The sequence below is a fragment of the Cannabis sativa genome, chromosome 2 (genome assembly GCF_029168945.1).
Source record: "Cannabis sativa cultivar Pink pepper isolate KNU-18-1 chromosome 2, ASM2916894v1, whole genome shotgun sequence".
Taxonomy (NCBI): Eukaryota; Viridiplantae; Streptophyta; class Magnoliopsida; order Rosales; family Cannabaceae; genus Cannabis; species Cannabis sativa.
In genome coordinates this window covers 14,719,863-14,743,855 of record NC_083602.1, presented here as the reverse complement: position 1 = coordinate 14,743,855, position 23,993 = coordinate 14,719,863, and the positions used below count along the sequence as shown (strand labels likewise).

At 37.9% G+C, this 23,993-nt stretch overlaps 1 protein-coding gene across 1 annotated transcript; it reads left to right on the top strand.

Moving 5' to 3' along the window:
* Positions 1 to 203: 203 nt before the first annotated feature.
* Positions 204 to 17,820, top strand: LOC115719881 (early nodulin-like protein 20). The gene is made up of 2 exons (XM_030649060.2): positions 204 to 601; positions 17,338 to 17,820. The coding sequence occupies exons 1-2, from the start codon at positions 427 to 429 to the stop codon at positions 17,697 to 17,699; spliced, it is 537 nt and encodes a 178-aa protein (XP_030504920.2). The 5' UTR covers positions 204 to 426; the 3' UTR covers positions 17,700 to 17,820.
* Positions 17,821 to 23,993: the final 6,173 nt, after the last annotated feature.

Sequence of the window (23,993 nt, the reverse complement as noted above, 5' to 3'; positions counted from 1 at the left end):
CCCAGAACATGTATATGCAAACTCACTAATTCCACAATTCCATCCATAATCCATCATAATTTTAATCCAAATAAACGGTAATAGCCTGAGGTTTTAGCTAACAAAACTATAACATACTCAAACAATACCTGCGCTGATTAAAAACAACCTTCCTTTATTGGTAATAATAATAATAATAAGAAGAAAGACAAACGTAGTGGGACCCATCTAGACACGTGGAAGAAGAAGCAAAAGTAACGGTGAGCGAGTAGAACATACACATACATAAACATGCATTAAGTTGTGAAGTGGTGCCAACTTTTCTTCCCAAAACTTAATTACGACTCTCTCAAATCTCCATTCATATACCCTTTATCTGTTTTTATATATATATAGATTCCTTTTCTGTCTATATATAAACTGTGATATATAGAATATAGAATAGTAATGGAGAATAAAAGGGTGATGATTTTGATGATGGTGATGATATTATTAATAACTAAATTTGGGTGTGGAAAAGCTGAATTACATTACGTTGGAGGAGGAAAGAGTAATTGGGCTCCCAACATCAACTTCTCCCATTGGTCTTCTCAACAGACCTTTCACTTGGGTGATTGGCTATGTAAGTTTTCTTTATTTTTTTCTTGTAATATATTATTATATATAATATATAAAACAACGTTTCATTTTGGCTTTGATTGATTCCAAAAAAAAAAAAAAAGTGAAAGATGTCGTGAATGGATTTGAAAAAGTTCTTTGGCTCATAAAAAATAACAGTTCAGATCAGACTATCGATGGAGGATATAGTTCTAATTAATCCATACAGGTTTCTGAAATTTCTATATTTTTTTAATTTTTTTTTTCAACAATTATTTTTCTTCTTTTAGCAATATCCTTATATATTATATATAAATAATAGGTATATTTTTTGTCAAAAATAATAATAATAATAATAATAATAGGTATATTTTCTTTCATATATTATAAGATATCGATCCACCACAATAAACAATCTAGTATACCAAAACTTTAAAAGGAAACAAATGGATTATCTACCATCAAACCTTATAGCTAGTTAATACTCTCTCTATATATAATTATAGGGATATGATTTTGTCCCGTTATTGTACTTTCACGGATTGTAATCCGTGATGTACGTCAGCCGTCAGATGAGTGAGTTATTTAATCTGACGGCTGAAATTGATCTAGGGGTAGTTAGAGTTAAAAAGTAGAAACGTACTCTGACACTCATTTAATGTACCCTGAGACCCATTTAATGTACCACGGAATACATTCCGTGAAAGTACCAGATAAAATCATATCCCTATAATTATATATATATATATAATAGGGTAATTATATATAAAGTTGATCAAGTCCTTGAGGAGGTATTATCAAATAAATAATTAAGTGTGAAAAACTAAACACGAAAGGGTTTCTCTCCTCTGTGAATTGTCTACTCATAATCAGGACGGACACACTAATAATAATAGTGTCGGGGTCTATAGGCTCCAGTATTTAGTTAAATAATTATATAACAAAGTAGTAAAAAGCTTTTACAAAATAATTATAATTTTAATGTAAAAAAATATAAATATTTTTATAATAATTAAGTTCTCACAGATAAAAAATTGTAGGTCTCACTGCTCATGATATAAGATATGAACATTTTTTTTTTCTTAATTTATTTGCTTCTTGTTTTGGTAAGGGTTTGTATAGGCATTATTATGTAGCTAAAACTAAATATAAGAAACTTATGTAGGAGCTAGTAGTAGTTTTTACTAATCTTGGTTATAAACTTGTGTGGGTGTATAGAAGAATTTTTCAGCTTTGAATGTTTTCAACATTAATTAATTTGTTTCTTGTTTGAATTGTACACAAAACCCAGTTCTTCATCTTTTCCGGTTTAGAAACGAAAATTATTGATTGCCGAATTTTGTGGTTTTGACTATAGAAGTTTTCTTTACGATTCTCTTAATTATTAGATTTCTTATAATTCTTCTATCTCAAATAAATATATATATATATTTATATATATATAATTTCACGTCAAAAAAAAGTATATAATTTGGACTTAATTACGTATTCATTATTTTTTCATTTTATTTTTCTTGTATATACACAATTGTCAAATATCTTTAAAATAATTATAATATAGCTTATATAAAGAACTTACTAGTACTAGTGAATCTGTTTTGTTTTTCTGGACAAAATGAATAGTGAATATTTTAAACACTAAAATATGATATATACCAAATTTATTTCCTAAAAAATGTACTCACTACCAAAAAAACGTTACTAGCTAGTCATAATTTTTTAACATATTATTTAAATATAAATTGTCACTAATTTAGTTTTAGTCACAATAATTATTGTTGTTCACCGAGATTTTCGGCAACTAATAAAATATTATAAAGTTATAGAACTGTAAGAAAATTAGAGAATGATTTTTACGTGGTTGGGGCGTTAATGAGCCTTAGTCCACGAGTCTTTGTTATTTATGGATGTATTTAATACAAAGAATGTATTTGGTGAGTGTTTCACCCTTATAAATACAGAGAATGTTCTTGGTGAGTATTTACTCTACTTGCTCTTATGCAACCCAAGATTCTCGATCCCATTTAATGAGCTTTGAGGGGGTATTTATAGTGTTTTTGGTGGGGTGATCCCCAGAATTATCCTTACAAATGTATCAGTAAGTATCCATAAAGTTGGACATTCCTAATGAATATACCATGAGTAATGCATGGTCAAATCCCTAGGTGTTGTAGGGCTTTTATGTGGAATGTCCTTATTGTCTTTTGACTGATGTGACTCTTCACAGTGTAGCCGTCGCTAGACTTAAATGATCATTACTTTGTAGTTGCTGGTTGGAGGTTATGTCGTCAGAGTTTATTGCGTGTAGCAGTCCCAGCACGGTTCCTCCCATGCGGCATTAAATTTGACTTGATTGCTCAGGAGAAACCTGACACTTCGCGGAGATGCCTTAACGTTACTTCGAGCTTCCAGGAGCATATGGGGTTCCATACGCCTTCTCCGGGAGCTACGTCCTGGAAGCCACCTTACGGCATAAAGACTTAGCCAATATTTTTGGATTGTACATTGCTTGATCTACGTGTCCTTGTTTGGTTGGTCCACGTATATTGGGCAAAATCAGGGGCAACATTTACCCCCCAAGCCTTGTTTATTTGAAAAAAATAAAACAGGGCTTGCTCAAGTGCTTCCGGTTGACTCCTCGGTTTCCTAGCACGAGCTTTGAGCGCGTGAGGGTGTATTTAATGATGGATTTTAATGCAGCGATTCACTTTTTGCAGAGGTCGATTCGTTTCACGCCCATTGATTGATACGACGCATTAATGGTGTCAGACGGATACTCAAACGTTTCCACTGCCTTAATTGCAAACCAATCTGGTTCGTTGATTTCTGAGAATTCGAATCGTGCGCTTCCCCCACCGTTCGATTGGTAGGTGACGACGCCTGTTCCTCATGCAGCTTTGCCTATAAAAGCCATCACCTTTCCTTCATTTCGGTTACTTCCCATTTCCTGCCAACTTTGCTCAAATTTCCCAGAGAGAAAAAATTCTAAGACCCAGGAAAACACTTTTGAACACTTTGCAATTTTTTCCAGTTCTTCTTCGTTTGCTACTGTCAGTCCTTCTTATCTTCATTTGATTCACAGCAGGACCCCCAGTCTCAACACTTCATTGTAAGTTCCTTGCACCCTTTGCTTTATTGTTAATATGCATGTCATGCTGTTACTTATCTGCTTGTTTTTTTTTTATGGGTTTTGTATTCGAAGTTTCTGGGAATGCAAATGTTTAGATTCTTCATATAATCGGTTTGGGTTCACTGCTCTAGTGATAGGATTACTCTTGTCACGCATTTGTTGTTATTTTCTGTAGAAGACCATACGTTCTTCGTATAATGGTCGCTTAGGGCATAGGTTAGATATTTTTCTTCCTACTTTTTGCCCTTTCTTTTTCTTTAGTGCGCAATGCCGTCTTCTGTGAATTTATTGCACCCGACTCTTGTCCAGGGAATCCTTCTAGGGTTTCCTATATGACAGGTGTCCGGAGGGAGCCTCTTTCCAGCGGTTAGGGGACCCCCATTCCCTTTTTCTTGGTTTAGGGTTTGGTATGGGGCCTAACTGCTGGAACCTTAATTCTTTTTACAGAATCGAAACATGTCTGCTTCTGGCTCAAAGTCATCTAAGAAGAGCGGTAAGCGCCTGGCTACCCTCGAGGAGGTCTCACTGGGTCCTGTTGCCCAGGAGGGGTACAAGTCTCGGGCAACCGGATGGGAGGCGGTCGAGCTTCACTCCACTCTAACTTGTCCCCATCAGCTGGAAAACATCGTGGAGGTAGCTGGAATCAAGCCTTACACATCCGGGACCTACCACCGGCCACCTCGTGATGCGGAGACGCCCAATCATAACTTCGGCGGCTTCGGGGCCTGGAGCCAGATGCATTTGATGGCCGGGGCCATGCTTCCTCTCCAAGATTATTTTGTTAATTTTTTAGTTTTTGTCGGCCTTGCGCCATACCAACTTATTCCCCAAGCATACCGCCTGCTTTTAGGCTTATTTTTTTTTTACTCCGCCCGGGGATGGGGCTCTCCCAGCCCGGCGGAGATATTGTATTTTTACGAACTTGTCTCTGTCCCCAAGAAGGGAGACGAACTTAAAGACGGTTTTTACGGGTTCTGGGCCCACCCTGCCAATGATGGGGTGGTCCCGTATAATAGGCAAACTCATGTTAAGGAGTATCGCCATCGTTTTTTCTTCTCTTCCGGGTTCCGGGAAGTGGACCATCCGGAGCTCCTCACTGAGTGGGTCAGGATTCCCCCTTACGAACGGACCGCACCTACTCAGGTCTTTCTTCGGAGAGCCCATGCCTTTGCCTCTTATGACCGGGCTGATCTCGACGTCGGGGGCCTGGTTACTACGGAGAACTGCAGGAAGGAAAAACTCATCCTGCCGCACCAATCCGTGGAGGACTCTAACCTTTCCCGGGTTATCTGTCCCAACGTGAGGGTGCCTGCCGTGGAGAAGACCTTCCGGGATGAGATCATCGCCATTGCCGAGAAGAAGTACCATGACTATCTCTACCGGAAGGCTCAGGAGAAGGCATACTCTAAGGCCCAGGCAGCTTCCGGGAGGCGACTTCGCGTGGGGAGCCCGGTCAAGAGAAGAAGCCAGGCAATCGCCGGGAAGCCCCTTCATATTGGGGACTCAGCGGAAAAAAGGGCTCCCAGGCCACAGCCTTCGGCTCAGGAGCCGAACACTGGGGCTCCTGGTGCCAGCACTTCCGGCTCCGGTGGTAAGTCTCCTTTAGCAGTTCATTACGTCCCCTCTGTTGGCGAGTATGCCAGTCTTAGGCATGTAGGGTTCGATGAGCGTCTTTATAGGTTTAGGATGCCCTCGACCCGGTGGGGAGACCATTTGAAGGAGTTTTATTTTTCCAACTTAGGAGATTTCCTAGGTCGGTCCCGGATGGGTTCTGGTCCTCTAGAGCCCGTCCCTTTAGGCCCTTTAGCTTATATTTAATTCAGCCGGTTCCGGCCTTCGGACAGCTATCTCGGAGATGATGCTGCCAGCATCAAAATTCGGAACTTTGCTAGGGCCGAATTAGAGAGTCAGGGTAGGACTAGCTTGCTTGTCATATCTAAGTGTTGGTGGTTTCCCACGGATGTTCTAACACTTGCTTTCTTTCTTTTGTTGTAGCAGGTGCTTCCATGGACGCCATTTTGGCCGAACTTGCCGGGGTTCACACTCCTGAGGCTCCCCCTCCCTTTACTTCTTCCCAGATGGCCCCCCTCTAAAGATTTCTTCCAGCGCTCATCCAGACACTATTGACTTAGTGGATGAGGAGGTGCTCCCGGGAGAAGGTCAAGAAAAGCAATGGGGCTTTTCTGAGGAAGTTGAAGAAGGTGAAGGAGGGCACCGGGCTCTTCCTGAGGAAGTTGAAGAAAGTGAAGAGGAGCAAGAAGTTGCTCTGATTCGCAAACGCAAAGGCAAAATGGTTGCCCAAGAGGAGCCCAAACGGCCACGGAGAGTTGATACTCCGGCCCACGGTCTTGATGGCGGGGTCTCTCCCATGGAGGAACACACTGCCCCTCCCAATATTGTGCTGACTCCGGTTCCTGGAGATGAGGCGAGGCAGGAGCTCCGGATAGCTAAACACAACTACGCCATGGACGAATACTCCCGGGGGTATGCTGAGGTGGAAGCCCTTAAGAGGATCTTGCGAGTTGAGATGCAAAATACTCTCAACAACCCGGAATACCAGAATCCGTGGGATCTAAATTTGGATCCCATGTCGGACTGGTTCGATCGCTTCCTCGGGCCCACCTTAGCTCCGCCCATTGCGGAGATGACTGGCGAGTTTGCGTCACAGCTTACCCGGTGTGCACCTAGGCGGTTCGCTGCTTGTGCGTCCTTGAACCCCATCTTCCAAGTCCAGGATCTCAGCCACTCCCTCACTCTGGTAAGTGTTTTGTAGTTTGCTTTTTTCCTTATTGTTTTCTTTTTCGGAGATTCTTACTTATACTTGTATTATTTTTTTAGCTTGCTGCTGAAGCCGGTCGTCTCTCCAAGAACATAATCAACCATGGTTTCGTCCTGTTCGATTTTGGGGACATGGACGAAGTCAGGAAGATTCTTCATGATCTTACTGCTGAGAGGCGGCTTTATCAGGAGGCTGCTGAGCGCCGGGAGGCCGTTGCCAAAGCTAATGAGGAAGAGGCCAAGCGAAGGGAAGCGCAGGCGGAGGCAATGATCCGGGAGGAGGCCCTGCGGAGAGATAGGCTGGAGGCCAGACACCAGGAGGAGCTGAGGACGGAAGGTGAAGCCACTGCGAAGGCCAGGCGGGAGCTTCGTTAGGCCAGGGAAGCCTTGGAGGAGATGGCTGCCAAGGTGAGGTCCTTAGAGGAAACTCACCAGGAAAACTTAGAATCCAGGGCCACCCTGGCCGCGGAGCTGAAGGAGCTCAGGGATTTCAAGGAACAAGCCTCAAAGAAGGCAAAAAGAGATGAGCTTCTTTCTCCCGTCTCCTGCAGCCGGTGTGCCAAACGTTTTGATGATGAGGTCTTCATGGCTTGGTCTACAAACAACCAGAACATCAAGCTTACCTTCTACCCCAAACCCGAGGAGATGATCGTCAAATTCCGGGAGAAGAAGAAAAAGCTTGATGCCATGGTGGAGGCACGCATCGGACCTCGTCTCCCTCCTCGCATCGATTAGGCCGCTCCGAGTTTGACCCAGTTCAACCAGGATTTCACTCTTTTTTTTTATATATATTTGTTTGTTTACAGCTATTTTTCTTTTACTTAAGACAATGTCTATATAGCTGTTTTATTTAAAGGGGAGACAATTTCTAAGGCCTGTCCCCGGGCCATTTGTATATATTTAGACCTGCCCTTTAAGGCTAGGATTTTTATATTTATACATAATCTCTTTTGATGCACATATTTTTCTTTTGGACCTGTCTTTTGGATCAGGATGTTTATACTTATGCTTTTTATTTTTGTGCATACTCTTTTTGACCTGCCCTTTGGGTCAGGATATTCGATTGCGAGGAATTTACTGACTTCTGCAACCAACACGGAGTAGTGAAAAGCTTCTCCGCGGTGGCCAGACCTCAAACAAACGGTCAAGCAGAAGCAGTCAACAAAATTCTAAAGGTCACCCTGAAGAAAAAGCTGCTGGCCTGCAAAAACAACTGGCCTGAAGAGTTTTCAAGAGTGTTATGGGCCTACCAGACGACCCCTAGAACCACGACCGGTCACTCGCCTTTTTCAATGGCGTACGGTTGTGAAGCGATGGTCCCGATAGAAACGTTATTCCCGTCCCACAGGAGAACGACTTACGATCCAGTCACGAATCAGGCTTTGCTTTAAGAAGCCCTGGATCAAGTTGAAGAACTCCGGGACGAGTCTCAAATACAGATGGCAGCTTATCAAAAGAAGGTGACCAAGTATTTTAACTCTAAAGTTAAAAACAGAAAGTTTGCTATTGGGGATATGGTCTTAAGAAGAGTCTTCTCAGCCACCCAAGAACCCGGAGTGGGGGTACTTTGGCCAAATTGGGAAGGACCATATGAAATCGAGGACGAAATCGGCTCAGGCACTTACAAGCTAAAAAGGATGAATGGAACCATTGTGCCAAGGGCCTGAAATGCCGATCACCTCAGAAAATATTACCAATAGCCTAAAATATAACTTAGATTTTGTTTAAAGAGTTTGTACCGTCTAAATGTATACAGCCTCCGCATGTTAAATAAAACTGAGTGCCTTAAAAACAAAGTTTCTATGCCCCTCAGGGGGGTACTAGGGGTATACCGCACGGACAGACAAAAAACAACTAAGTAAAATATCCTGACCCAAAGGGCAGGTCACTAAGTAAAATATCCTGACCCAAAGGGCAGGTCAAAAAGAGTATGCACAAAAATAAAAAGCATAAGTATAAACATCCTGATCCAAAGGACATATCCAAAAGAAAAATATGTGCATCAAAAGAGATCATGTATAAATATAAAAATCCTAGCCTTAAAGGGCAGGTCTAAATATATACAAATGGCCAGGAGACAGGCCTTAGAAATTGTCTCCCCATTAAATAAAACAGCTATATAGATATTGTCTTAAATAAAAGAAAAATAGCTGTAAATAAACAAATATATATATATATAAAAGAGTGAAATCCTGGTTGAACTGGGTCAAACTCGGAGCGGCCTAATCGATGCGAGGAGGGAGACGAGGTCCGATGCGTGCCTCCACCATGGCATCAAGCTTTTTCTTCTTCTCCCGGAATTTGGCGATCATCTCCTCGGGTTTGGGGTAGAAGGTAAGCTTGATGTTCTGGTCGTTTGTAGACCAAGCCATGAAGACGCTATCATCAAAACGCTTGGCACACCGGCTGCAGGAGACGGGAGAAAGAAGCTCATCTCTTTTTGCATTCTTTGAGGCTTGTTCCTTGAAATCCCTGAGCTCCTTCAGCTCCGCGGCCAGGGTGGCCCTGGATTCTAAGTTTGCCTGGTGAGTTTCCTCTAAGGACCTCACCTTGGCAGCCATCTCCTCCAAGGCTTCCCTGGCCTCCCGAAGCTCCCGCCTGGCCTTCGCAGTGGCTTCACCTTCCGTCCTCAGCTCCTCCTGGTGTCTGGCCTCCAGCCTATCTCTCCGCAGGGCCTCCTCCCGGATCATTGCCTCTGCGTGCACTTCCCTCCGCTTGGCCTCTTCCTCATTAGCTTTGGCAACGGCCTCCCGGCGCTCAGCAGCCTCCTGATAAAGCCGCCTCTCAGCAGTAAGATCCTGAAAAATCTTCCTGACTTCGTCCATGTCCCCAAAATCGGATAGGACGAAACCATGGTTGATTATGTTCTTGGAGAGACGACCGGCTTCAGCAGCAAGCTAAAAAAAATAATACAAGTATAAGTAAGAATCTCCGAAAAAGAAAACAATAAGGAAAAAAGCAAACTACAAAACACTTACCAGAGTGAGGGAGTGGCTGAGATCCTGGACTTGGAAGATGGGGTTCAAGGACGCACAAGCAGCGAACCGCCTAGGTGCACACCGGGTAAGCTGTGACGCAAACTCGCCAGTCATCTCCGCAGCGAAGGGAGCTAAGGTGGGCCCGAGGAAGCGATCGAACCAGTCCGACATGGGATCCAAATTTAGATCCCACGGATTCTGGTATTCCGGGTTGTTGAGAGTATTTTGCATCTCAACTCGCAAGATCCTCTTAAGGGCTTCCACCTCAGCATACCCCCGGGAGTATTCGTCCATGGCGTAGTTGTGTTTAGCTATCCGGAGCTCCTGCCTCGCCTCATCTCCAGGAACCGGAGTCAGCACAATATTGGGAGGGGCAGTGTGTTCCTCCATGGGAGAGACCCCGCCATCAAGACCGTGGGCCGGAGTATCAACTCTCCGTGGCCGTTTGGGCTCCTCTTGGGCAACCATTTTGCCTTTGCGTTTGCGAATCAGAGCAACTTCTTGCTCTTCTTCACTTTCTTCAACTTCCTCAGGAAGAGCCCGGTGCCCTCCTTCACCTTCTTCAACTTCCTCAGAAAAGCCCCATTGCTTTTCTTGACCTTCTCCCGGGAGCACCTCCTCATCCACTAAGTCAATAGTGTCTGGATGAGCGCTGGAAGAAATCTTTAGAGGGGGGCCATCTGGGAAGAAGTAAAGGGAGGGGGAGCCTCAGGAGTGTGAACCCCGGCAAGTTCGGCCAAAATGGCGTCCATGGAAGCACCTGCTACAACAAAAGAAAGAAAGCAAGTGTTAGAACATCCGTGGGAAACCACCAACACTTAGATATGACAAGCAAGCTAGTCCTACCCTGACTCTCTAATTCGGCCCTAGCAAAGTTCCGAATTTTGATGCTGGCAGCATCATCTCCGAGATAGCTGTCCGAAGGCCGGAACCGGCTGAATTAAATATAAGCTAAAGGGCCTAAAGGGACGGGCTCTAGAGGACCAGAACTCATCCGGGACCGATCTAGGAAATCTCCTAAGTTGGAAAAATAAAACTCCTTCAAATGGTCTCCCCACCGGGTCGAGGGCATCCTAAACCTATAAAGACGCTCATCGAACCCTACATGCCTAAGACTGGCATACTCGCCAACTGAGGGGTCGTAATGAACTGCTAAAGGAGACTTACCACGGGAGCCGGAAGTGCTGGCACCAGGAGCCCCAGTGTTCGGCTCCTGAGCCGAAGGCTGTGGCCTGGGAGCCCTTTTTTCCGTTGAGTCCCCAATATGAAGGGGCTTCCCGACGATTGCCTGGCTTCTTCTCTCGACCGGGCTCCCCACGCGAAGTGGCCTCCCGAAAGCTGCCTGGGCCTTAGAGTATGCCTTCTCCTGAGCCTTCCGGTAGAGATAGTCCTGGTACTTCTTCTCGGCAGTGGCGATGATCTCATCCCGGAAGGTCTCCTCCGCGGCAGGCACCCTCACGTTGGGATAGATAACCCGGGATAGGTTAGAGTCCTCCACGAATTGGTGCGACAGGATGAGTTTTGCCTTCCTGCAGTTCTCCGTAGTAACCAGGCCCCCGACATCGAGATCAACCCGCTCATAAGAGGCAAAGGCTTGGGCTCTCTGAAGAAAGACCTGAGTTGGTGCGGTCCGTTCGTAAGGGGGAATCCTGACCCACTCAGTGAGGAGCTTCGGATGGTCCACTGCCCGGAACCCGGAAGAGAAGGAAAAACGATGGCGATACTCCTTAACATGAGTTTGCCTATTATACGGGACCACCCCATCATTGGTAGGGTGGGCCCGGAACCCGTAAAAACCGTCTTTGAGTTTGTCCCCCTTCTTGGGGACAGAAACAAGTTCGTAAAAATACAATATCTCCGCCGGGCTGGGAGAGCCCCATCCCCGGGCGGAGTAAAAAATAAATAAGCCTGAAAGCAGGCGGTATGCTTGGGGAATAAGTTGGTATGGCGCAAGGCCGACAAAAACTAAAAAATTAACAAAATAGTCTTAGAGAGGAAGCATGGCCCCGACCATCAAATGCGTCTGGCTCCAGGCCCCGAAGCCGTCGTAGTTATGATTGGGCGTCTCTGCATCACGAGGTGGCCGGTGGTAGGTCCCGGATGTGGAAGGCTTGATTCTAGCTACCTCCACGATGTTTTCCAGCTGATGGGGACAAGTTAGAGTGGAGTGAAGCTCGACCGCCTCCCATCCGGTTGCCCGAGACTTGTACCCCTCCTGGGCAACAGGACCCAGCGAGACCTCCTCGAGGGTAGCCAGGCGCTTACCGCTCTTCTTAGATGACTTTGAGCCAGAAGCAAACATGTTTCGATTCTGTAAAAAGAATTAAGGTTCCAGCAGTTAGGCCCCATACCAAACCCTAAACCAAGAAAAAGGGAATGGGGGTACCCTAACCGATGGAAAGAGGCCCCCTCCGGACACCTGTCATATAGGAAACCCTAGAAAGATTCCCTGGACAAGAGTCGGGTGCAATAAATTCACAGAAGACGGCATTGCGCACTAAAGAAAAAGAAAGGGCGAAAAGTAGGAAGAAAACAATCTAACCTATGCCCTAAGCGACCATTATACGAAGAACGTATTGTCTTCTACTAAAAATAACAACAAATGCGTGACAAGAGTAATCCTATCACTAGAGCAGTGAACCCAAACCGATTATATGAAGAATCTAAACATTTGCATTCCCAGAAACTTCGAATACAAAACCCAGAAAAAAAAAACAAGCAGATAAGTAACAACATGACATGCATATTAACAATAAAGCAAAGGGTGCAAGGAACTTACAATGAAGTGTTGAGACTGGGGGTCCTGCTGTGAATCAAATGAAGATAAGAAGGACTGACAGTAGCAAACGAAGAAGAACTGGAAAAAATTGCAAAGTGTTCAAAAGTGTTTTCCTGGGTCTTAGAATTTTTTCTCTCTGGGAAATTTGAGCAAAGTTGACAGGAAATGGGAAGTAACCGAAATGAAGGAAAGATGGTGGCTTTTATAGGCAAAGCTGCATGAGGAACAGGCGTCGTCACCTACCAATCGAACGGTGGGGGAAGCGCACGATTCGAATTCTCAGAAATCAACGAACCAGATTGGTTTGCAATTAAGGCGGTGGAAACGTTTGAGTATCCGTCTGACACCATTAATGCGCTGTATCAATCAATGGGCGTGAAACGAATCGACCTCTGCAAAAAGTGAATCGCTGTATTAAAAGCCATCATTAAATACACCCTCATGCGCTTAAAGCTCGTGCCAGGAAATCGAGGAGTCAACCGGAAGCACTTGAGCAAGCCCTGTTTTATCTTTTCAAATAAACAAGGCTTGGGGGGTAAATGTTGCCCCTGATTTTGCCCAATATACGTGGACCAACCAAACAAGGACACGTAGATCAAGTAATGTACAATCCAAAAATATTGGCTAAGTCTTTATGTCGTAAGGTGGCTTTCAGGACGTAGCTCCCGGAGAAGGCGTATGGAACCCCATATGCTCCTGGAAGCTCGAAGTAACGTTAAGGCATCTCCGCGAAGTGTCAGGTTTCTCCTGAGCAATCAAGTCGCATTTAATGCCGCATGGGAGGAAGCGTGTTGGGACTGCTTTACGCAATAAAGTTTTACGACACAACCTCCAACCAGCAGCTACAAAGTAATGATCATTTAAGTCTAGCGACGGCTACACTGTGAAGAGTCACATCAGTCAAAAGACAATAAAGACATTCCACATAAAAGCCCTACAACACCTAGGAATTTGACCATGCATTACTCATGGTATATTCATTGGGAATGCCCAACTTTATGGATACTTACAGATACATTTGTAAGGATAATTCTGGGGATCACCCTACCAAAAACACTATAAATACCCCCTCAAAGCTCATTAAATGGGATCGAGAATCTTGGGCTGCATAAGAGCAAGTAGAGTAAATACTCACCAAGAACATTCTCTGTATTTATAAGGGTGAAACACTCACCAAATACATTCTCTGTATTAAATACATCCATAAATAACAAATACTCGTGGACTAAGGCTCATGGACGCGCCAACTACGTAAAAATCATTCTCTAATTTTCTTACAGCTCTATAACTTTATAATATTTTATTAGTTGCCGAAAACCTCGGTCAACAATTGTGATTTATAAAAAAATAATAAAATACTATAAAGAAAATATAGTGTATATATAATTTTTTAGCTCATGTTTATAAAATAAAATTTCAATAATGGTGTAAAATTTAAATTAAATATAACATTGATTTATTTTTTTTTAGCTAAATTTAGAACAAATTCTACACCATTTATTGGAGACAATCTAAGATTTGTAAAAGTATTTTATTTCTTCAATTAATTGTATATCAAAAAAAAAAAAAAATAGGGGAATTACCCTATATACTATTTTTTTAACTTTTTTTTTTCTTTTCAAATTTACGGTTTGTGTATCCAAAAGTGGTTGCAGCGCTAGTTGCAAGGGGTTTCTATACGATTTTTTGTTGTAATTTAGATTGCAGCGATAGTTACAATAGGAGTTTCTATGTAGAATTTCATAAAAATGCAAAATAAAAAAAAATTGTTTAGAAGTGTAAAAATAAAAAAGCCTCAAAAAAATATAGGAGAATTATCTCATATGCTATTTTTTTATTTTTTTTTTTAAATTTACAGTTTGGGTTGCTTCAAAAATTTTTATGTGGGTTACTATACGGATTTTGGTTATGATTTATGTTACTCTGTTAATTGTTATAGGGATTTTTGTGTGAAATTCTATAAAAATGCAAGAAAAAAACTGTTTGGAATTGTATAAATAAAAAAACCCAAAAAATATATATATTGTTCGGTTGGTCCCTCTTCCAATCTTCCCTAGTTCTGCCACTGCCCAGTCCATTGTAATTGGATAATTAAATCAAAAAAGTGTAATTTTATATAATGAAATATTGTTTATTTATTTAAAAAAAAATTAAATAAAAAATAATACAATAATGATGGTACAACTTCAAACCAATTAACCATTTAGATTACTAAACAACATTTTTAACAATACTGTTTTTTTCGCTAACATTAATTTTAAAAATTGCACCCCTATAACAAAATGAAATTTATAAATAATATTTTTAAATATTATCATACCATTATATATTTTACAAAATACCAAAAAACTTCAATTAATTTATAAAAATTATTATTATTTGCAATACAACAAAAAAATATGAAAGGTTTGAAAAGAAAAAATAATAAATAGTAACAATGAATTTTTATTTTTTTGATTAAAAGCAATAATAGAATTGAAAATGAATTTTAGAAATTGACATAGAAATGATCAATGATAAATTGTTAGCCCTTTAAAAAGGTTGATTCATTAAAAACAATTGGAGAGCTTTAAAAAAAAGGGCTATTTACAAAAATATGGGAAAATTAAAATAAGTTTTGATATATATGGCATAAAAACTTAATTACACTAAATATGATATTTTTTTAAAAAACTTACAAATATGGGAAAAAGTTATGAAAAATGCCATAAAAAACTTTAAATTTGTGTTTATTTATTTATTTATTTTTTAAAAAAATAAAACACTAAAATAAATAAAAAATGATCTCAACTGTAGATGTTGTTTTTTTTACAGAAACTAAACTTGTTTTTTTTATTTAAACTACTGTTTATTTTTTTTTTAATTTTTTGTTAAAAACTAATTATTTCATTAAAGCAGCAGAAATAAAAAACCAGTTTCATCAACATCATCCTGAAAAAAAAAATATAAAAAATTATAATCTAAAAATAATATAAACTTTAAAAATAAATGTCATCAACATTGAAAGAAACTAATAATTTCATTTAAAGAATGAAAAAAAAAAATAGTCTCATTATGTTATTAGATTTTTTTTTTAATTACTTTTTTTATTATTTTGTTTTTAGGTTCGAAACTTACACTTATATTTTGTTATTAAATTATTGGTATGCATTATGTGTTATTTTGATTATATTTGTGATTAGTATTTTTTTTTTTTTTTGTATTTGTGTGTGTGTGTGTGTGTGTGTTTTATCTGATGAAACTGGTTTCAGTTAACTTTATTATTTAAATTTTATATTTTGTTATGATTTTTTACAGCGTCAAAACTGGTTTCACATGTCAAAAACTGGTTTCACAGGTTTTAACTGTTCTGTAATAGGGTTGCTTTATTTTTATGATATTATTGTATATTTTTTAGTTTGTATAAAACCAGTTTTATTATTGTATGATATTTGAACAACAATTTTTATTTTATTTTAAATAATCAGTTTCTAACACACATATTATTTTATTATTTTCATAACTGGTTTTTTTAAGTAACTAGTTTTTATAACTGATTTTTTTTTTATTGTTGTTCATAATTGAGTGTTATTCAATTTTTTAAATTATTTCAAGAAACTAGTTTTTATTTGTTTGTTTTTTATTTTGATTGTTTTACTAACTGGTTTCTCACATTTCACTGTTTTTTTTTTGTTATTCTTTTATGGTTTTTATTGTATTTTTGTCTCTTTAATTTTCTTTGTTTCTTTTTTTTCTCTTTGATTTTAATTTATGATTTTCTTTGTTATATTTGTTGCATATTGTATATTTAAATTAACTCTAATTTTTGAGCAAGCAAATAAAAAATTAAATGCCAAAATAGAAAATGAAGTTAGAAGTTTGATTATTAGGTATTGATATAAAATTTATATGTTCGAAACTGGTTTTTAAATTTAGTATCGTTTGTAAAAGTTTAGTTATTAGGCATTGTGTATTTTTCATTATGTTATTGATGAAACTATTTTTTTTTTGCCTCTTTTAATGAAATAATTCGTTTCTTTTAATATTGATGAAACTGGTTTTTGAAGTTAGTATCGTTTTTAGATTGTAATTTTTTTCATTATCTTGTTGATGAAACTATTTTTTTTATTCTTTAAATGAAATTATTAGTTTCTTTCAATGTTGATGAAACTAGTTTTTAAAGTTTGGATTCTTTTTAGATTATGATTTTTTATATTGTTTTTTTTTTTCAGGATGATGTTGATGAAACTGGTTTTTTTTTTTTTTACTGTTTTTAATGGAATAATTAGTTTTTAACAAAAAGAAACAAATAGTAGTTTAAATAAAAAACAAGTTTAATTTTTGTAAAAAAATGAAATATAAAAATGTACACTTATTATATATATTAAGAGAAAAAAATTAGTTTGAGAAAAAAAAATTAAAAAAAAAAAAAAGACACAAAGAGAAATTAGAAAAAAAAATATAGAGAGATAAGAGAAAGAAAGAAAAAAAAAAGTAGCAACTAACTTGAAAATGAAAAGAAAAAATAGAGCTAAAATTGACTAAAATATATATAAAAAGACAAAAAAAAAAAAAAAACTTTTTGAAGCTTCAATAAGTAAAAAACAGTAAAAAAGAAAAAAAATTAAGAAAAATATAAAAGTAAAATTTCCTTGTCAAATTAAAAATGTAATGTTTGAAAAAAATGTAGTATTTGGTGTAAATTTCCCAAATAGAAAGAAACCCTAAAATATACATGTAAAATAAATTAAAAAAAATAAAACTAATTAAGCTAAAAACAAAAACATAAAATATGGGTTTGGATAATAAGATGGCATATCAAATACTATAAAAAATCTTAAATATGAAAAATGCCATAGAAGAGTGGCAAACCTATAAATGTCATATTTTTCTAACTTTTGTATGAAATCCCATATTTCATGTAATTTTCACTTAAAAAAAATATAATAGGTCTTTTATTCTTTTGTAGCCCTGTGCAATAGCCCAACTTGCACCCCATAAGAGCTGCCCATGAATAAAGTTTTACATTGATAATTACTAGCTAGCTAATATCCTATTTTTAAGTATATAATTCGATTGTTGTGTTGTATTTCTTGTCAAACTTTTTGTTAAAATAGATTTTGGATATAACAAGTACCAATTCAATGTGCTGGAGGTAAACGAAACAAGCTATGAAAAATGCATTGAAAAAGATTTTATAAAGAACATAACAAAGGGAGGACGAGATGTGTTTCAGCTGACTGAGCCTAAAACCTACTACTTTCTCTCCGGTGGAGGCTACTGCTTCGGTGGAATGAAAGTCGCCATTGATGTTGTCCACAGTGGCCCCCCTCCTACTCCCGCCCTTGCCCCCGCTACTAATCGCTCCTCAATGGCGGCGGTTCCTTCCATTACCGGCCATGTCATCACTCCTCTTCTGCTAATTCTTATTCTCACTTCACCTTTCCTCTATGTGGACTTTCTTCATTATATATTTTAGTTAATTGATATTTTGCTTCTTCTTAATATTTGTGATTTGATGTAATTTCATCTTTATTATTTTAGAGAGAGATATGGCTTTTGTTATATATCTTATGGTTAATTTATTTTCATTATTGAAACCTTATGTTAACCTTTTTAATTGTATGGACTCCATTGATTAGATATAGTTGATGAATTTGAAAACAAGATACTGTGTTTTTATTTATCTTATATAATTTCTTTTGGTTAATGGTACAATTGTTTTTTATGAACAAAAAAATTTAGATTTATCAATTTACTAGTATATGTGGTCAATAATGACGTGTGTGAAGCATCGTACTACTCATTTGTTTTTCTGGGATTTTAATGAGATCAATTTTCCTAAAAAAGAAAATCTCACGTGCTCATTTATTAAAAAAAGAATAATTAACAGTTTTTTTAGTATAACAGGATTCATTACCAAGAAGAAAAGAAAGTTTTTGTGATCAATGGAGTACTTAGCTAAATAACAAACAACATAATTTGCCTTTCGAAAATCAAAACCAAAACTCGAGAAAACTTGAGAATGAACAATATTTTTTTATATCCGAAATGACATATATCTGTAATGATTTAAGAACAGAGAGAAAGAGAGGAAACAAAGAATGTAATCTGTTATTGATTTGAGAAATGGTTACAAATGAGCTTTATATACACATACACAAGAGAGTTGAACCATAACAGAATTAACTAACCAAAATAACAAAAAGCCTAACTAACTAACTGTCTTAACTAACCTACATCCTTAACAGCCCCCTTCAAACTGAGTGTAGCTTTAGACACAACACTCAGTTTGGTTCTAAAATCAGAAAACTTGGAGCTGGAAATAGGTTTAGTAAGACAGTCTGCAAGTTGTGCAGTAGCAGGCACATGTTTGACAAGAATTTGCTGCTGTAGAACCTTGTCACGCACAAAATATAGATCAATTTCTATATGTTTTGTGCGTGCATGAAGAACAGGATTAGCAGCCATGAGCACAGTGCTTTGGTTGTCACACCACACAGAGGGAATGACTGTTTGAGGGATGTGCAATTCACGAAGGAGGGACTGAACCCAAGTTACTTCAGCAACTGTGCTAGCCAGACTTTCAAACTCTGCTTCAGAAGATGAGCGACTGATGGTAGCTTGCTTTTGAGACTTCCAAGCAACAAGGTTACCACCAAAGTAGATACAATAGCCTGATGTAGAGTGTCTGTCATCGGGATCAGTCGCCCAATCAGCATCACAGAAGGCATCAATAGAGAAATCAGAAGCAGGTTTGAGAAGAAGTCCATGATCGAGAGTGCCAGCAATGTACCTGAGTATTCTTTTCACAGCTGTCCAGTGAGAATGCAAAGGATTGTGCATGTACTGACACACTTTATTCACACAAAAAGCCAGTTCAGGTCGGGTGATGGTAGCATACTGCAATGCTCCAACAATGGACCTATACAGAGTTGCATCTTGAACTGGTTCACTCCCATAAATTGAGAGTCTAAGTTCACTGTTCATAGGAGTATGTTGAGTATTGACATTTTGCATATCAGCCTTTGTGAGAATATCTTGAAGATATTTGGTTTGAGTGAGTAGAATCCCAGCAGATGTGTGAGTAACTTGAATGCCCAAGAAATAGTTGATTGTGCCAAGATCTTTTAGAGAAAAAGCAGAGCTTAACTCACGAATGAGTTGTTCAACTAAGTTGTTATCAGTACCCATGATGAGAATATCATCAACATATACTAGGATGTATATGCAAGATTGAGTTGTGACTCGAATGAACAGAGACTGATCTGCTTTGGAGAACTGGAAGCCATGTTGAATTAGAACTGTGGACAGCTTTTCAAACCAGGCCCTTGGTGCCTGTTTGAGCCCATAGAGTGCCTTATTAAGTTTGCACACATATGTTGGATGATCTGGATCGATGAAACCTGGAGGTTGTTGCATGTAGATGTCTTCCTTTAAGTCACCATTAAGGAAGGCATTGTTGATATCCAACTGCCGTATTGTCCAGCCTTTGGTGATGGCTATAGTGAGTACAATTCGAATTGTTATAGGCTTCACCACAGGGCTGAAAGTCTCTGAAAAGTCGAATCCAACTTGTTGGTGAAAACCCTTTGCCACTAACCGTGCTTTACACTTATTGAATGACCCATCAGCATTCTGTTTGATTCTCATAACCCATTTGCATCCAATACAAGTTTGATCATCTGGAAGAGGAACAAGCACCCATGTCTTATTTTTCTTTAAGGCTACCATTTCTGTTGACATGGCATTGAACCAATGAGGCTCCTGCAAAGCTGTTTTGACAGACTTTGGCTCTGAAATGGCTAATAAAGCCTTCGGTTTCCTGATTCCAGCTTTGAGCCGTGTTGTCATAGGATGTGTGGAAGTTGAAGGCACTTGATTAGCTGCAGGTAAAGTATTAGTAATAGCAGGTATGACATTTACAGTGGTGTTGGTAGGTACAGGAGCAGTATCTTCATTTGGACTGACAGAGATGGTTGGAGAATGATGAGAAGGCTGCTGAGATTGGTCAGGACACACAGAGCCAGTGGGAGTTGAGTTTGTAGCAGTGTCATTATGTAGATAAAGAGCAGTGGGTAATGTTGGGGAATTGTTAACATTGAGAAGAGACACTATAGGAGGGACACCGGAAGTTGAAGGTGAAGAGAATTCAGTAGTGGTTGAGTGATTTCTAGGCTGAGAAGAGTAGGGGAAAGTGTGTTCATCAAAGACAACATCTCTTGAGATGTAGAGCCTGTTGTCTTTGGATAAACACTTAAACCCTTTGTGTGCCATGCTGTAGCCTAGAAAAATACATGGGACAGACCTATATTGCAGCTTATTTTTGTTGTATGGTCTTAGATTGGGATAGCATAAGCACCCAAAGACCTTGAGACTAGTATAATCAGGGACAGTGTTGAATAATACCTCAATAGGTGATTTGTTCATTAGAATAAGTGAGGGCATTCGATTGATTAGATAGGCTGCAGTTCTAAATGATTCATCCCAGTATTTGAGAGGAAGATTGGCTTGAGCTAGCATAGTGAGACCTGTCTCAACAACATGCCTATGCTTCCTCTCAACAACCCCATTTTGTTCATGAGTGTGTGGGCAGGCTAATCTATGAACAATTCCTGTGCTCTCAAGAAGATTAGTAAAGGCTCTAAACTCACCTCCCCAATCAGATTGTAGTGTCTTAATTTTGTACCCTAACTGTAACTCAATTTGGGTTTTGAACTTAGTGAAAGTAGGTAATGCCTCATCTCTAGTTCTGAGAAGGTATAGCCAAGTATACCTAGAATAGGCATCGACAAAGCTAATGTAATATCTATAGCCATTTGCTGAATTGATGGGTGCAGGTCCCCATAAATCAGAGTGAAGCAGCTGTAGTGGTTCAGTGTAAGTTGTAGTAGAGCTAGAAAAGGGTAGCTTATGTGACTGAGCCTAAAACCTACTACTTTCTCTCCGGTGGAGGCTACTGCTTCGGTGGAATGAAAGTCGCCATTCATGTCGTCCATGGTGGCCCCCCTCCTACTCCCGCCCTCGCCCCCGCTACTAATCGGTCCTTAATGGCGGCGGTTCCTTCCATTACTGGCCATGTCATCACTCCTCTTCTGCTAATTCTTATTCTCACTTCACCTTTCCTCTATGTGGACTTTCTTCATTATATATTTTAGTTAATTGATATTTTGCTTCTTCTTAATATTTGTGATTTGATGTAATTTCATCTTTATTATTTTAGAGAGAGATATGGCTTTTGTAATTATATTGAAACCTTATGTTAACCTTTTTAATTGTATGGACTCCATTGATTAGATAAAGTTGATGAATTTAAAAACAAGATACTGTTTTTATTTATCTTATATAATTTCTTTTGGTTAATGGTACAATTGTTTTTTATGAACAAAAAATTTAGATTTATCAATTTACTAGTATATATGGTCAATAATACGTGTGTGAAGCATCGTACTACTCTTTTGTTTTTCTGGGATTTTAATGAGATCAATTTTTCTAAAACAGAAAATCTCACGTGCTCATTTATTAAAAATAAAAAAATTAAGATTTTGTTTTTTGGTATAACAGGATTCATTACCAAGAAGAAATTAAGAAAGTTAAGCAGCACAAACAACATAGGAAAAGTCCCTATTCTAAAAATCACTAACTCCGTGATCAATGGAGTACTTAGCTAAATAACAAGCAACATAATTTGCCTTTCGAAAATCTAAACGAAAACTCGAGAGCAATATTTTTTTATATCCCAGATGACACCCTACATCCAAACTAGAAAGAAGAGAGTCAATGCCACAATTATGTTCAACCATAAAAGGCCTTAGCAAAATTTTAGTTTTGGCACCCAAACACACTTCATTTTCATCCTTTTACACTCCAACAATTACCATCAACACCTCGACCGACATCAACATTAATTTTTTAGATACACTCAAATAGAGGACGCCACTTGGCTGCTTCCCTTCTTCTTTTATCTGTCTTTGTAGTTAATTGGCAACCCTGAAATTATTGTTGTAGTGGAGCATTCGATTCTCCCCTACTTTCCAATTGTTCCTCAAATACCAACGCTGCCAGGATATTGTCACAAAGAGCTCGAATTCTTCCTTTACAAGATCAGAAAAAGTAGAGGATCGACTTCCATACATTCTTTAATGAGCCTCTAGAATCTAAGAGATTTTCAATATTTAGAATTAGCATGACATCTTCAAATTGCATGAACACAGTCCTCTGGGATGGTTAGTTGGAGGCCAATTGTGGCATAGTTTCCATAAAAACTCTCAAATTCCAAATAGACATCCACAAGGACTTTGTTTTCTTAGTATCTGAAATCTCAGTTGAAATATTCTGTCCCATGTTAACTTTGTAACCACTTCTTGCTCTATATTTCCCATTCTTTGTATAGTGCCAAATCAGTTTATCTTTTACAGAACTATCACTACTCGACAAACCCAATATTTATGAAATATAAATAAATTAAAATTTTAAACTTATCTAATATTTACTTGTTATACCTATATTTCAAGCTAGATTGATGTTACGTGTATAATAAGTTTTTTTTTTCTTAATTCGGTGATCTTAAATGTAATACATGTATGTTTAATTTTGTTTTTTAATTAGGTAATATATTTTTTTTTTTAATTTTTGAAATAACATTTAAGATTTTGATCTTTAAGAATTTTTTTAACTATTGCTTGCATGTCATTTAAATGCAATTATATACATGCCTACTTTTTAAATTTTTAATTTTTTAATTAAGTAACCTATGTATTGTAATTTATTATATTCTTAAATTTAAATAACTTAATACACTTATCACAAAACGTCCCAATACACTTGATCTGTATATACTTTAAATTAAAATATTACATTATTTATTAAGTATATTATTATATATTGTAATATTATAATGTAATATTTTAAATTTAAATTCCTTTATATAAAATATCTACATAATTTTTCTTTTTATTTTAATTCAAACTTAAACCAATAAATTTAAAAATATCTATAATATTTTAAGTATTTTAAATTTAAATTAAATTTTCTTTATATAAAATATCTATATAATTTTTATTTTTAAATATATATAATGGCCAAGATACAGGAATTTCTAGTTGTGGATTTGCCTTCAGTTTATAACATGTTGATAGGTCGACTCGCGCTTATGGGATTAGAGGCAATTAGTTCAATAAAATACTTTTCATCGAAATTCCCAATACAATAAGGATTTGGAGATGTCTGAGGAGATCAACTGATGATAAAACAATATTATAGTGCTGAAATTAAAGGAAATCAAAAAATAGTGTGTGAATCAACTAGACCTGACCAGAGCCACGTCGTTAGGCCAAGAAATGGTTGGTGAGCCCTGATTAGGCAAAAAAAAAATTAAGGGGCGGCTAAAGACTTCTAGAGAGAATTCTACTTTATTCGTGTTATTTGGTATATAAAAATTTTTACAAAATTTTCAAATCAAATTATAAATGTTTCTTCGGATCACCTATAAATAGTAGGCAACCATAGGAAGTTACATTGATTACTAAAATCTAGTCATAAGAATAGTATTGTTATTTGGCATTTTAAGATGCCCGAAACCATACTGATTTGGTGCCCTAAAATTAGTTAACAAATTCTCATATTATTTATTAAATTAAAATGTGTGGGACCTGATATTTTAATATATCAATAATGAAATATTACAATTTGTGGTGCTTGACACCTTAAAGTACCTATTAGTACTTCTCTATAAATATTATTGTCGTATGTATTACTTGATACAAGGCCGATC

What these genes read in the sequence shown, in the direction of transcription:
- LOC115719881 (XM_030649060.2), top strand. Translation starts at nt 427, where the DNA reads ATGGAGAATAAAAGGGTGATGATTTTGATGATGGTGATGATATTATTA. An exon ending in TCACTTGGGTGATTGGCTAT is followed by an intron (nt 602 to 17,337) that starts GTAAGTTTTCTT and finishes TTGTTAAAATAG; the next exon opens with ATTTTGGATATAACAAGTAC.